At 43.3% G+C, this 16,411-nt stretch overlaps 1 protein-coding gene across 4 annotated transcripts in view; it reads right to left on the bottom strand.

Moving 5' to 3' along the window:
• Positions 1–16,411, bottom strand: part of LOC1277464 (histone demethylase UTY) — a 93,564-nt gene that overhangs the window by 8,266 nt on the left and 68,887 nt on the right. For all 4 annotated transcript variants that reach the window (XM_061659421.1, XM_061659422.1, XM_061659424.1 and 1 more), the window contains 2 exons: positions 3,971–4,146; positions 5–359 (listed from right to left, as the gene is read on the bottom strand). In XM_061659421.1, coding sequence (XP_061515405.1) covers positions 5–359; positions 3,971–4,146 — 531 coding nt within the window. The remainder of the gene's footprint in view (positions 1–4; positions 360–3,970; positions 4,147–16,411) is intronic.

The following is a 16,411-nucleotide window of genomic DNA, read 5'->3' as shown; positions in this document are numbered from 1 at the left end:
TTACCCGATGGAGCACCATGTGTCCGCGTTCCCTTCGCTCTTCTCCACCGAGTTCCGGTAGGCGATGAACGCGTCGTGCACCTTGTTGATGCCGGCGAAGCAGCGGCCGAGCAGGTAGAGCGTCTGGCCCGAGCGCGGTTCCGCCTCGATCGACTTCTGCAGACAGTGGATGGCGAGCCGCTCCCGTTGCACCTTGTCGCCGAGCAGCTCAACGGTGTGGTACATCCATCCCAGCTGCCGGTAGATGTCGGCCTTCAGTGACGACGTCAGCTGCTTGCTTGCCAGTAGCCGCTCGTATGCCTCCTTCGCTGTCCTGTACTTGTTCTGCACCTCATACAGATGGGCGACGTGAAAGCGGACTGCAACACGCCCCGGAAGAAAGGAAATGGAACAGAAAACAGGGGAGGAAGTGCCGCCGTTAGTGCAAGGGATCAAGTGGTGACTGTCGCAAAACAACACAGCAGAACAGAAGAACACACAGGAGAGAAAGCGTGTACGAGGAAAAAGAGAGAACCCCCGAAACCAAACCACCAAACACCACCAGCGAAGGACGACGAGGACATTCAACTCACGAAAGATACGAATGTTTCCATTTTGCAACACTATAACTCACGCACCGGGAAACTGGTCCGGGACCCGATTAAAATGTAAGCTTTATTGCACCGTCTCCAGGTGCTGCTCCTCCTTCGTACTTTGCTGTAGGAGCACGTGGTGCCGGGAGGCAGATACATAAAACAGCAACAGGTGATACACACCGCACTGTTGTGTCAAAAGGTAAGCAAATCGATTCCGATCACTATCATCATCATCAGCAAATCATCAACCTTCTCCCCCATCTTTCTTAGTGCGCTTGGCTTGGCACACACACAACATAATCCGTTTAGCACCTTGTTTTATAACCATTTCCGGTTGAAAGCGACAGGAGGGAATTGCATTTCGTATGCACTACAAATTGTTTCCCATTATAAGGTGCCTCCCTCCCGAGAAACTGCAAAAAACTGAACTGCACTACAGTGCAAGATTACGGATTTCAACGTCAACACAAACACGCACGTGCACCTTAGAGCCAATCCTGCAATAAGGCCCTCTCCTTCTGCTTAAACACACACACACACACACACACACACACAGCACGGAAAGGGCTTTAATTAATAACACTGTTTTAATGGGCGAATAAATTTACACCAACCCACGGTCACCTCACATTGCTTGTGCAGTGACATGCAGCGTGCAGCAGAGAGACGCCTAAACGGGGCAGCAGCAACACATGCAACAGTTTGTCATGTTTGTTAATTTTAAAGGGGTGCTGCTGCTGAAGAAAGGTGTTGCGAGAGTTTCGTGAGAAAGTGTTACTGCTTTAGTTCAGTTGGCAACCCCTTGTTCTCGTTTGCTGAATGTTGCATGTACGCAAACAGTTAATTTTACGCGGGACAAGAAACACTCACACGCGGGGATCCAACCGGCAAGAGATGGTCCTTACTTCCTTCAACAGCGAACTGAAAAATCACGACCTAACACAACATGGTGCCAACATGGATATACACACTCCGCACACACACTCTCTCTCGCTTCGCTGACGACTCACCACCGGACGGAATAAGACTGATGGCCCTGCCTGACGGAGCTCCTCAAGAAGGTCGCATTTGGGAACCTCCCGAAAGGAGTCTATGTGCAGCCTAGTCAGTTTTGCTGAAAGGCACCACACAGCATCAACCCATGCTGTAGTAGAGAGAGCGAGATACTGTAGAGAGGTAGGCAGCTGTCGATGATTTCTAACACGATGAACCCAACAACAACCAACCGGCACGGGATTTAATGTGTAAAAAAAAAGGTCCCGCGCGTAGTGCTGTACCCGTGTGTGTATTGGTGAGAGAGCAAATGTATAAAGGTACAAGGTAAGAAGGTATTTTCCTCTATTCAACCTCTTCTGCCCAATTCCTTCGAGCGAAGTAGGACCCCGTAGCATTTGGAGTTCACGGTCAGGCGTAAAAAATAAGCAAAGAAATCGTCCTTTTACTACGCTATGGGAAAAAGGGAATCTTCCTTCTTTTTTTATGCAGGCATAGCAAATCCTAAAACCTTCAGAATTTATTGTAAAAAAAGGAAAGCTTCAAATTTAAAAAAAAATCAATAGAGCGCAAGATTAACCATAAGAGAACACCCACAAAAGGTTTTTTTTTTTGTGGGCAAATTTATAGTTTCTCTAGTGTGCCGCTTCGGAAGCTGTTTGTATTTAGTTCCCAACGTCGGTAGAGAAACGCATCTGCAAGAACAATAAACTGTACAAACACCACCACAAATACATGATCTAGAGGAGGATGTGACGAGTCTATCAACTCGATTTAGCTACGAGCACAAGGACATAACCTCGCTTGGAACGAAATTAGAATAAGAAAAGCTATCATTTTAGGTATCAAGCAGGCAGGCATTGAAATTTTAAAAAGGAACACAGTTTTGTTAATATTTATGGTCAGGAATTGCAGGACAATAAACCCAAAATTCATGGCAAAAAGGGAAACAAAAGTCATAAATGTACACACAGCGATCGCTTTAAACAGTGAACAGTGTGTGTCCCGCCAGGGATATGTTAAACAACAAACGTCGTCAATAAAACTATATTTCCTTATACACTGGGCAGAGCAGGGAAACGCATACCAACACAACATAATTGCAGGATAATAGCCAAGCCACTCCTGCTGTGTTGTGGTGTGTTGTGGTGTGCTGGGTCGCCCCCACCAAGGATGGTGTTGGTGAATGTGATTTCTAATCGTGCCGCAGATGAAAAACGCATCAGTCAAAAAAGCCCAAACATTCCATTGCATCTGCAAGCCATATGTGAGTGTGTGCGTGTTGCTTTGTATCGATCGTAGGGAAGCGTTGTTCCCTGCTGTCCGTCTGTCTGTGCGTCCTTTTCTCCAGTTTGTAGCGCTTGCGGTTAGACCACCTGTCGACTCGGTGGTTGCTGGAGCTATTTATCATTCCTGCCGCAATGCACATTACACCCTCCTCCCTCAGGGCCACCTTGTCGGGTCGTCTGTGGCTTTTTCTCAATGGCAAGAACACCACACCAGCACACCCCTCCCGCAGGCGTCCAGCTCAAAACTCAAACCGGCCCATTTACACGTTCGCGAATTGTTGCAGCATTTATCTGGGCGATCCTCCTCACACGCCATGTGTTTATGTGTATATTATCAGCAACACAGAGCCACACAAACGGGGGGTCCCCTCCATGGGCTGCTATTCTGCTGGGTTATTCCATCCCCTGGCCCTTTCTCAGGTAAGCACATTCACCTTTGCCAGAGCTCATTAGCAAGCGAGGAGAAGAACTGCTCTCTCTCTCTTTTGGCACGTTTTTCACCAAACATGGGACACACCATGGGCATTTCATCAGCTGATGATGATGACACACACACACACACACACCGACCACTAGCCACAAAACGGCGTCGACTTTTTTCTGGTACCAAACACAGGACACAACACAGGTAGCTTCTTACGAGCTCTTGTGTACCTTAAAGACATCCGAAGGGCAATTTGTAGCAAAGAGAGTCTTCATGTGCAGTTACGGTAAAGCGGAGCAACTGTACTGCCTCTACCCTGGAGCGTTGTGAACTCATTTCGTCCTCTAATTGAATTGCATACATCCACGGCGCATTAATTATCTATCTTCCTGGGCAACGAAGAAAGCAGTTTGATTAAGATCAAATAAAAAGACCATCATTTTGCAGGTTGTTTGCCTCCCCCATCTTCACCCCGAACCCAGAAAGGTGTTAATCGGTCGGTTCTGCAGCACCCAGGTAAAAGGGGAGCCCCATTTGTTTTACATCGCGACGACACTCATCAATCATCCCCGTGCGCGACAGACAGGACACACACACACACATACAAAACGATGGACTTAAAACAAAAAGGATATGCCGCTGCCTATCTATCCATCCATCAGTTCTCGTCCACTTTTTTTGTAACTTACTCTCAAGCTGCGCTAGGGTGCACGGGGACGAATCGTTGAGTGCTAGCTGCAGGTGCTTTAGCGATTGCTCGTAATCTCCATTCACCTTGAGCATAAGCCCAAGCCGCAGGTGTACCTCATTCGCACGCACAAAGTCCGGGCAGACGTACAGCAGCTTCTGGAAGGATTTGATCGCCCTAAAAGTAAAGGGAGGAAAATGAAAATGGAGTAACAGGATGGAATTAGTGATTAATATTGTTTTTTTTTTACAAATTATTTTAAGTGCATATATTGTGTAATATATTTAACGAAATACATAGGACTATAAGTGAGAATCGTTGCGAATTTCCGAAAATAATTAAATATTTCCCCTTCAGTCGAATTATGAAGCGCAAATAAATATAAATAAACAAATAATGCCGCAACAAGCGACATTAAAGCAAACTTGTATTATCATAATGGACCCCCCTCCCCAAAACCTTTATCAATGAATTTTACATTTGACATAAAACACACAATGTGAAGATCCTCCTCTTCATCCTTTGCTTCCAAATCGGTAATTAAATCCTTCTTTATCCTTCTTCAAAGCGACGACTTCCCTCGTCCTCCACACCAAAGACACCACAGCTGCTCTGCCGCCGCCCGGGTCCAGTCCAGTATTGCAGGAAGTCACGTATGCCACTTGTGTAAAAGCATCAACCGCCTCAACCTCCTAAAACGGCTCGTGTTGAACCCAAAAAAAAAGGACATTGAAACCAGCAGACGACAAGCCCTGGTCCCTGTTTCGTCTGTCTGTAGACAGGTGGACGAGACGGGCGCAAAACATATGCGCTGTTGCTGCTGCTGCTGCTGCCTGCTTCGGCGGCGGCTGCTCCTTTCGAAGCAGAGGAACAATTCGTGAACCATCTGTCCCACAAAACGGGGGAACAACAGAACGAAACAAAACAAAAAATCGCCCCGCGGGAAACGAAAAATGGAAAGCATTCGCTCACTCATTCACACGGGAAGCGGGGAACATGTCAGCGGCTGGGCACAGGCAAAAAAGGATGTTCACGCGCAGAACGGCGGGATGAGATGATTTCGATTTCACTGTGTTTCGCCCGTTTTCAACGATTGATCTCCCGGTGGGTTTGCGCCAGCGGAAACGACCATTAGACGAAGCAGCACAACGACTAGCAGAGCGTGAAAGTGTAAGCATTTGGCGTGTGCAAAATACTCACTCTAAAAGGAAAATGGAATGTAAATAGGAGCCAGAAGAACGCTTCCCCCATATCACGTTGTAGTCACGTACTCGAGCTAAGCCCCCCCGCACACACACTAACAAACGCCAGCACAGGGCAACAAAATGGTCAACCACATCATACCACCTGCTGCTGCGCGCCCCAGAGAGAGTCGGGGGCGAAAAAATGTTGCCACTTTTGGCCACAAGGATAAGAGCAGCGACAAGTGAGGAAATACCTTTGCCAACAAAAAACACACAAAAAAGATCCTCCGATTTTTTGGGGGATCCGATTTTATTTTAAATGTTGTTTGTAGCCTCTGTCTGCGGAAAATAAGAGTTCGGGAAAAACACATCCTGCGCACAGCTTCAATTTATTATAACTCCGATAGATGTAAAATCCATTTTTGCAGAGACACAACGGGTTAGGAGGAATTGAATTTTCAAATGCACAAGTCGTTGGAAATTATGAGTTGTTTTTTTTTACCATTGAGAAATGAGTTTGAGTTCGCCCCCCCAAAAAAAAGGAGAACAAACAAAACGACTTTGCATAATTATTTTTATTTATTCACGAGCACTCACCAACAGCCGGAGAGACCGGGGTAAATAAACGGTTAACAATTAATTGTATTCAAGGAAAAATGTCTCTTTTTATGCTTTTGAGAAAAAAAACAATTAGCGAAAATTATAACCCCAATAAATCAACAATAAAAAAAAGGAAAAAAAAAAACATGGAAAAAGGTAAAACACACTCAAAAGCAATAAGAAACAGATGGCTAAAAAGGGGTACTTAAAAAAAAGCAAGGACGAAGGATTATAAGATTTGAAATAGAAATAGCAATTAAATTGGGGGGAAAATGACTTTAAACCACCCATTTAAAATGATTTCATACAGTAGATGCAAATGCGGTTAAACGAACTACCGAGAGAGCCCATGATGGCACAACCTCCTACTTCCTACTTCAAACGAGAACGTATGATAAATGGGCTGATGCTGGTTCTGTCGTCGAGAGTGCTTAAGCATGTTGCGGGAAATGGAAATGACGGTTGGATGTGTGCTCGTGGTGCTTGCGTAAAGCAAGGGGAAGATATTTAAACCAGCTAGGAACCATCATAAACACAGATAGTTTGAAAATCCAACACATTTAGGCGTAAAATGTTTACCTAAAAGTTTCACATTTCGATGCATTTGAACCAACATTTCAACAAGCAAACAATATTTACCAACATTAAAGCGTTTTAAAACAGACCAAAGGTAAACACCGGCATAAAAACGCCAATGTAACACGGAAAGCACGTGCATCGCGCGTCACGTCCAGTCCGTGGGTCCGTCAGAGGAAATCAATCCCACGCCGTCACGCTACCACCACGTCAAATAATGATCCTGATTGATGCAGACACGTACGGGGGATCGGAGGGAGAGCGAAAAAATAAGGACAACGTGAGGAAAATATTTGAAACCCACCCCGATAATCCTTACAATGCAACATGACGGGATACATGGGATAAGGGAAAACCGGTAGCCGATAGAGGGGGGGAAAACAGCACAAAATCCCAGCCACAAGTGTGTCCATATGTGGACACAGCACGAGTGAAGGTAGAGCGAAGTAAAAGCAGAAAAAAACAACGTCATCAATTCCTCCGTCACGTCAACACACACACACACACGCTCGCTGTCATATAAGGGCGGTTGGGCTCGTCCTTTTTCATGTACCGGCGCGGTGGTCAGGACGATGACCGCGCGTAGACACCGAAGCTTCACACCGTAGCACCAGCATACAGAGGGCGGTGAACTATTGCGGAAGTGATTTTCCACCGTTTTGCCTCCCCCTTTCTTCACACCATGAATTGCACAGAAAGCCCCGAAAAGGAGGATGTGTGCGTGTGTGAAGAGAAAGAAAACACACTCGCGGGGATGAACAAGCTTCACCAATACACGCAAACTTATCCTGTTTACATAGCTCGTGGGAAATGCGTTCGTTACTACCACAAAGGGAGCCACTGAAAAGAGTGAAAGGGATACATATACGGAAGCATCCTTTGCTGCATGAGTGTGTGTGTGTGTATATCTATATGCTTTGTAAACAAACACACACACATATACATGGACACTCCGCAAAAGGATACCGTTTTTCCGCGAGAAAGCGTGACATCAGAGAGAGCTCACGAACGAAGACACTGAGAGCGCAAGGAGGTGAGTGACCGTTAGAGTGCCGTGACACTCACAAAAACACAAAACAGCGCCAACATCAACACAGTCACACACACTGTGGTGTACAATGTATTTACAATGTATTAGGCAAGCGGCAAAGGGAGAAGGGTGGGTGGTGGAAAATGTTGATGGAAAATTTAGCAAAAACAGAAGAAAAGCTCTGTTTACTGATTTTGCTGCGAGGTAGGTTGGTAGCCGAAACGCCACACAGGGTGATAAGGAGAGTGGGTGATTTCAATGATGCTGGTGATACAAGGAAATTAGCATACATTTCTTCCACGTAAGAAGGAAGTCGCCGCACGTCATCGCAAATGATGAAAGCAAAACAATCCTCTCTCTTTCGGCTCTCTCTCCCTCTCCCTCCTTCCTGTTCGCCTCTCTGAGAGCCTTTTCCCAGCCTTTTCTGTCGCATTGTTTCTTCCCGGCTCCAATGCACATGGCCGCGCGCGTGTGGCCAGTAGGGATAAAATCAATATTTCAAGGAGTGGCAGCAGGACGACGCGTGAACCCGTGTGGCGGTGTTGTTTGTGTGTGTATGTGTGCTTCAGGCCTTCCTGCCCCATCCAATGCCATTATTTATCATCTCTGCTGCTGGGTTGGCGCGCACTTTCGCTCTCATATACTTTCTCACCCCTCCAAAAAGGGAGACCCAACACCCTGGTATCCCCACCAAGTGTGTGTATGTGTGTGGGAAAGTTCTGCTGGATGGATAGACCGTGTGGTTGAGTTAAGCCAAACGGACACCGTTCCACGGCAAAAGCTTTCGCGCTTTCCCAGTCCAGCATCGGTCCTTGGAGCATTCCTGTTCTAATATTTATCGACATCCTGTGGGAAATAGTGGGTAAGCCCGCATACACATGCCCAACATCCAAACCCAAAATGGCATTCCATCGTCAACCGACCAAGCAGAACTCGCTCTCTCTCTTTCTTCTCGCTCCCTGGGCGCGCTGCTGCTGGTGTTGCGGTTCATTTGCTCCACAATTTACAACGGGAGCAACGCCCTTGAGAGCAAGGATAAACCACACGGTGTATGTGAATGCGTGAAAGGAGCAACGGGAATGAGAGACTGGGTAGAGCAAAAAAACACATTTCCACACATACCTCGGTGTATGTACAGAGAGAAGGAATTCCACGAAATCATACTAACGGAAGCACATCGGCATCAGAGGGTCCAAAGGGGAAGGGGTGGGCACACAAACAGGCGCAGGGCACAAATATTTTCACTTTCACTTTTAAAGCAAACGTTTGTTCCCCCTCTTTTCAATCGTATTCCGCGCGCCCTTATGCTGCAGAGATAGCTTGCAAAATTAAATTCTGAAAAACAAGATACATACACACCCACCCACACCGGCAAAAAAAAAGTATGTCGTGTTTTACTGTCCCGTTTTTTTTTTAATTCTGTTATTTATTTTCATACTGTGTTTTGATTATCGCTTTTCCCATCCCGCTGCTATTTTATGCTATTTTAAGTGTGTAAAGTAAAACGGGAAAACAAATGATACTGTTTTTTATCGTCCTGCTGTCTTGCCCTGCGGATAGAAATTGCACCACCAATGGCTACAATTTGCCACAGGTAAGGCAACCGCCGCACACGTACGGCACCAGCCAACAAACAACTTTAATTTGGGGAGCGAGGGGAGTATCAATTGTAAAGTTTTTTGTTTCAATTTATGTGATGTGGAAAACAAGCTGTACGTAACACCAGCACGTTTAATTATTCATGGTAATAAGTTTCGAATAGAGTTTTAGCTTCGTGAGATGAAGAGCGAATACGAACAACCGCTGATTAATATTAAGTTGCTGCATTCATCGCTTCTGTCGCCTCGGTGGTACAATCGACAAATCGTAAGACCAGACAACAACAGTACGCACCCGGCATGGGATCAAGTCTCATATGAATTTGAGTCATTCATGAACATCTGAGTGATGATTATCCGGTTTTATGACTAGGCGGTTTTATGACTAGGGGCGGTCCCATGTACAGTCGTCAACTCGAACGACTTAATAACATACTCGTCATGGGTTCAAGCCCAGAATGAACCGTCCGAATGGTCTGGCAGATTGACTATCCGGCTACGTGGTAATGAATTAAGACTCAAAAGCCTGTATAGGCCAGCATGTCCGCGTAGGACGTTACGCCAAATAGAAGAAGAAGAAGACTAGGCCGTTAAATGGGGATCAGAGGTCGTTAGAAGCGCCAAACATCGTTGGCATATATTTATTGAACTATTTTATCCCAAGCAAGTAAAACAGTTTGTTATAAATGAAAATTACCGCTTATTAGTCAGCATTTGTTTATACAGTCACTATAACCGCAAATACTAATCGAATATGAACCACTTTGGATGTTTTATTCAATCCGGTTTGCATTGGCGTACACGCCTCCACCAGAACTCTATGTCCAACTTCTCTAAACGTAGCACGAGCACGCAATCAACTTTTGCGAATGAATTATGTTCTTCTAACGAATCGTTTATATCTTGTCCTCTCAAAGCCCCCCCCCCCCCCCTCCCCACGAATACCCCCTCCGAGTACATTCTTGTTGTAGCTGCACATGCAAGGGTACAACTTCACACACCTTCGCCCACCGTCCGTTAGATGCACATGCAATGCACATTTCGCAAGCTGGCAGCAACAACCCTTTCTTCTTATCTCCTCCTCCTCACCGTTCGAGGGTGTTTATGGACCTTTTTTCGATTGAACCTCCTCTTCGCCAATTCTACCATTGGTAGATGGTGGTGATGGTGAGTGAGACTAAAATGTGTGTCAAGGTGTGCCCCTCTTTAGATTTCAGTGTCGGTGCCTATCGGTTGCCCATTTGATACACTATCTCCCACTCTCAATCGCCGCAGAATAGAGCACGATACAACAACACGTGGGCCCCGGCTGGAGATGGTTGCAGTAAAATGCAGCTGCAATTGTAAAGTCGATACCTAAGTACATAAAGGGGGGTTTTAATTTTGTCTACGCAAAGAACAATTTTATGATTCATTTTCCAGTTGTTTTGAGTCGTCTGAAACAACCTTTCAATACAATTTGTCTACATACAAATTGATTGATACAGATTTCCTCTACAAAGAAAATCTTCGGTTGTGTTTTTTTCGGGCTAAATCAATGTTAAATAAACGCTCCCTTTACAAATCATTTATTAGACCGGCATCAACCCCCAATGTCGTTCACTTCTAAAGAATAATAAATGAATTATGCGCACAGTTGGAACTGGCATAAATGAACATTTGAAATAAAATATAAGATTCAATGGTTTTTCAATGGCTTCAAGAAATAAATCACGAAAATGCGTATTCTTGGTATTGATTATTCTGATCTAATTATTACAGTGTTTTCAATCAAATAAGAAAATAGTTCAATCAGTTAGGAGAATGTTGCAAATCGGTAGAGGAATGTTGCATGCAAGCTGTGGAAGTTTGCAATCATATAGGGGAATTTTGCAAGCATACTGTGGACTGTGCTGTCATCAGACTGTGGGTGCCGCTGTAAATACCTCAACATATTTTCGTCAATCTTACTAACATATCATGTTTAATTATGGCTCCGTAGCAGGATTTATTTAGTTTATCATGTGTACAGCTGAATCCCACACGAAAACAACTCCAAATGATGTTTTCGAAAAACATCATCGGTATCAATTCGAAGCTTTTACACCGGCACCCACAGTTTGATGACAGCTCCACAGTACGCTTGCAACATTACCCTAATCGATTGCAACACTCCCCTAAGTGATTGAAAACATCCACAGCTTGCTTGCAACATTCCCCTACCGATTTGCAACATTCCCCTAAGTGGTTGAACTATTCCCTTATATGATTCGAAACCCTGTATATCAATTTTGATATGCTTTTATGCAGTTCTGTAATTCAATAATGGTAATTAATTACATCAATAAGATATCTCATTTTCATTACTTTTATGACATTTCTTCTCATAAAGATAGTAATCAAAATCATATTTAGCTTATTTTTGTTTTACACTATTCAGTTTTACACTTCTTAAAAGTGTTTGTGTTCTCATCCATGTGACTTTTTAAGTATTGCGACCTTAACCGATCATTCTAAACTAAAATAATAACGTAACATGAACTATGTGTTACAACAAATTAAAAAAAAAACAATTTTAAAAACTTTCTACAAATTCACAAGAAAAATAAAAAAAATGATGGTAAAAAACAATAAACATTTCAGAAGTTACCAATCGAACGAGCCTTTTCTGTTGAAGGATTTCTCATTTGAAGCTTACCTAAAAAGAAATAGAACAAAACAAAGACATTAATAAAGTGGTTAAGATGTTTCAAGAAGAGGTAAAATATGGAATCCAATAAATATGGTCCAACAATCCAATAAATATAGTGAAAAGATAGTTTGAACAACATACAAACATGAAATGATAAGAAATTTGGTAAAAATGAATTACCCTCAACATCCTATTGCATCAACATTGCGAAAAATAAAAGCAGCAAGAGGAAAAGAAACGGGAAATGACCCGGAAATATGATACAACCCCAAAAACAGGAAACATAAATCCCTGCAGAATGGTACGTGACGTACGCTAATCGTTCGCCGCACCCCCGCGCGCAGCGCATTGCAACGCTTATTGATATTTTATGCAAACCCTTTTTCAATTTGTACTTTCCGGTCCCGTCCAACATGGAAACGCGTCGTGGAAAAATTCGTGTATAAATTTCTCCATTGTGTAGGAAAATAACATTCCAAATTCGGAGGGGTTCGGTTCGCAATAGAATATCAATAGAGAATTGTCAATCAATGTGCAAACACACCAACACACACACACAAAAACGATTGTTCGATTTTCTCAAGATTTAAAAGTCCCTCCGGAATCGGTACACAAAACACAAAAGGGGATTAAAAAAACGACAACCAAAAAAATACGGAACCCCTCCCGCAGCATACACACACACACAGACAGAGCTCTCGGGAGTGCTATAAATCGTCCAGCAAACATAGAGACACGCATTGCACGTGCAAGTCTCTCGTGTTGCAGAAAAAAAACCCCCACCACCACCATATCGCCCGTCACCCAACACGATCGATTAGACACTGGGACAGGAATAGAGAGAAGAGAGTGGCCGCGCACGAGAAGGGGTCGGAAAACCATATCGCAAACATAAATCTCCTGTGCATATGACAGGCCAAAAGAAGAAGAAAAAGAAAAAGAGCATAGAATTCCGCAAATCTAGCAACAGCTGGTTTGCACACAGCTCACAGCTCACGCGATTTGCGATCTTGAGAAAAAAACGCGCTTTTTGTAGCAGCAACTCGTGCGCGCGGCGTAAGGCGATTATCACGCGACCAAGATCCGAATACGAAATGGCAGGAGGGAGGGTGGAGTGCGATTTATGATGATTCTGAACGATAAGCTTCATATGTGTGTTGCGCACTCGTGTGAGTTTTTTTTAACACAGTAAAATCCGTAAACGTAAAGCCACTCAAAGCAAAATTACCCCTCTTCAGTAGGTTTGTGTGTTTTTAATTCAATTTAAACCGCACAATGTACTACAAGATCGTTGTGAGCATGTAGGCTTCATGTATTCATGATGAAATTGGGCAGGAAAACTTGAGCTAAATAATAGGGGTCAACGCATACACACGCACGACGTCGTTGAGATGGCTAATCAAAATGGCCATTCAAATTGATTAGCGATACTTCCACAATTAAAGCAGGAAGACACTTTTCTGCACATTTGATTTCGATAGATGTGTTGTAAAACGATCACAAGGGACCACCAGCATATCCCTAGGGATAGAAATGTACAAAAGGGAAAAGATAAAATCAACAAAATGTTGTTCTAATTGAATCAACAGGATTGTTTTAAATAATAATATGCCGAAAAAAAGAACTGTCAACAAATATGCTCGAAATGGCAGATTCCATTTTCGACATAAACAATACAAACTAACTAGTTTACTGAGTCAAAAGTCGATACAGAGAAAAGGCCAGCCATCAATGTAACACATCAATTAAACTGTCGCCGTAAACAAACCTCCTCCGCGTCATCGGTTAATAGGCATTAAAACGATGCCAGAATATTTATTTTATAAAAAAAGGAAAATGATCGTTTTTTCTCAACACACACACACACAAACTGCTGATTTGCATAACGTCCATTGATGTGGAGGTCTGGGCTGTTTTGCACAAGAAGAAGAAGGGGCGACCGTTCGCTGATGAATCCGATTTGACAGCCGCGAGACAGCTCATCCTCGGAGCCTTCCGCACCGAGAACGGGTTGGTGGGTGTCTGTGACGTGTATGTGTGTGTCTCTGTATGTAGTGGCAGAGAATTGACCACAACGGCGGCCATCAGACGGCCTCTCCCTTTCCTTCAACGAACAGCACACAGCAGCATGAAGCGAACGGCGCGCGCTGCCTTTCGTCATGCTATGATTATGCAATCAATAAATTATGCGGGACACACACACACACACACACAAACACACATACGTATGCACCCGTGAAGGGGGTCTTGGCAATTGCAACTGCTGCAACACTGATGCAATTGTGGTGCGGTGCTGCCAGGCGCGGCCAGAGATGATGAGCGTAATTCTACCACAAACTTCCTGCTGCTACTCGAGGCTTTTCCCCCGTTCTGGAAAACATATTTATTGTTTTTTCGCCATCAATTGCTTCCTTTGTTACACACATACTCGGGCTCCGCGCAAGGGTCGGCAGCAGACGTAAAGACTTCCAATTAATAATGCATCAACAATCGAACGCAAACGATGCAGCAGTGGGAAGTGCATCCGATGTGGATACAGGGGAACGATACCGTTTTAGTATCAGTGCAGACGAAAATAATGGAATGAATTTATTATAAAACTTCTATAATTCATAAGGCTATTTACTAACAGCATAGTAACTCTAAAACGTCTTTTATTTAATTTAAAAATATTTTGAAATTCTCTAAGAAAAAAACAATCGATTGATTTCAATCTAAATCAAAGAATTAAAATTAATATAAAATAAAACAAACCCCGTCAAACAAAGGCGTAATTATTGATCGAATTTTACGCACGTGCTGATTTAATTTCTACTATTCTCGATGGCATCTCAATTTGAACCATGCCCTGCTGATTCCGGAGGCACGTGTGCACATTTCAACTCGTGGCAAGCAAGGAGCTGCTGCTGGGTTTGTTCCCTGCCGGGACGATCGAGCTGGCGATGATGTACAAAATGCCGGTGGAATTGCAAAACGAGAAACAAAACAAAAGTGCAACAGCTACCCGCTGTTAGCCAGGACTTATTAGGGTTTTGTGAATACCGAATGACTTCTTCAACCGCACTTGAGTTGCAAAAAAAAACGGGTTTCTACCTAAAGAGAGGTTCCGGTTGGAGATGGAATAAGTGGACAGATCTAGCATCTTAACTCACAATTAAACCATTAAATCGTCGTGATGGTTGAACGGGAAAGTATTATGAAGATGTGTTATTGAGTGAAGCAGTTGTTGAATTGTTATATTGAATATAGCCAAACTAATATGCTTTAATATTGTATTAAAGTTAGCATTTACTAAATAGTTTTCTGCCTATCAGCTAATAAATTAAGTCCACGTCAAACAAATAAACAACAAACCATAACAATACTATCAAGCAACACACTAAAGCACACAGAGCACTACAAAATATATACTCATATAGTAAATATAAGACTATTAAAGTTTACATTGATTTCAAAATAGTGTCCTTTAACACTTAGTTTATTAATGTCTTTGATAAAACCTCCTTTTTTCATTATCCCAACACCTCCTTCTTGCAGCTTTGCTCGACCAAGGCAAGCATATAGGTCAGTAATGAGGCCCCCGCCTAGTGGTCAAGCAAAATAGCTACAATTCCGTGCTATAAAATGATACTGGCTTTCTTCGCCCCACTAGCAGAGTGTGATTGACCTATTTGGAAGGCTTCATCAAACGGGTGCCCGATAGGTGTCACTATGTCATAAAAGAGAATAAAATCTGCCTCCCATAAATCACTTCCCCCTTTTTTTTGTTTTGCTAGTGGGCTATAAAGGAAAAGCATCTTAAAGCACTTAAGCAAATGGGATACGAAAAAGCACATAATATTGTTTTTTTTTCGGATTCAAATCAGCATCGCACATGCCAAATGAGTAACGCTGAGTGACACTTTAAAACTCACGGTGAAAAATTGGCAAAAAAATCTTCATGGAACCTAAAGTACTTTGTTTTACTTAAAATTGTTGCCCTTGTGTTTACTCAAATCTTTTGTAGTAGAATTAAAATCAATAATAAACAACTATATAACACGATTATGATGTATTGAGCTCTCATCTTTGTGTTCCTTGTTTAACGTTTTCCTTCGACATCTCAAAGTGACCTGTTAAAGTCAACATCGCGACCTGCAAGCCACACAAACACACACACACAACGCCCATCGTTATCGCACCGAAGGGCTGCCATCAGCCGGCCCTTCCCACACATCGCCGTCGGGGTTGGGCTGTGCGTAACCATCATCACATACTGTCCCGTCTTTAAACGCACGCCCATCGTCGCAGGACCGATTGATAACTCGGCCAGGAAGTGGGAAAGTAGGCTTGCAGCAGAATGTAGGTCAAACACACGCACCACATCCCTCGGTTCCTCCCTTTCAATGTTGTTGTTTTAGTAGATGGAAGTGGCGTTTGGTTGTTTGTGTATGTTTTTTTTTTAGTTGCTCAGCGTAGTACAAAAACAAACGATCACATTGATAGGCTGCTTTTGTATCCAGCAATGGTGCGAGATAAGGCATGTTAGCTATCGAAAGTAAAGTAGGACACGCATGAGGGTATGGATTGGTACTTTTTTTCATTAACAAAACTAAACGATGTTTTAAATAGATAAGGCTTTGATGGAAAAATGTGTTCCATCCAAATGTAAAATATAGTTTAAAGAAGGAGTAAATATTTAATTTTTAGTATAGTTCAGATAGCATTGTTTTGTTGAAAAATCGACATCTTTGTATCGATACGTCTTTCAACATTGCCTAGGTTCAAAATCCCTTTCATCATC

The sequence above is a fragment of the Anopheles gambiae genome, chromosome 3 (assembly GCF_943734735.2).
Source record: "Anopheles gambiae chromosome 3, idAnoGambNW_F1_1, whole genome shotgun sequence".
NCBI lineage: Eukaryota > Metazoa > Arthropoda > Insecta > Diptera > Culicidae > Anopheles > Anopheles gambiae.
The sequence above is the reverse complement of the archived record's forward strand: the minus strand, read 5'-3'. Positions and strand labels throughout refer to the sequence as shown.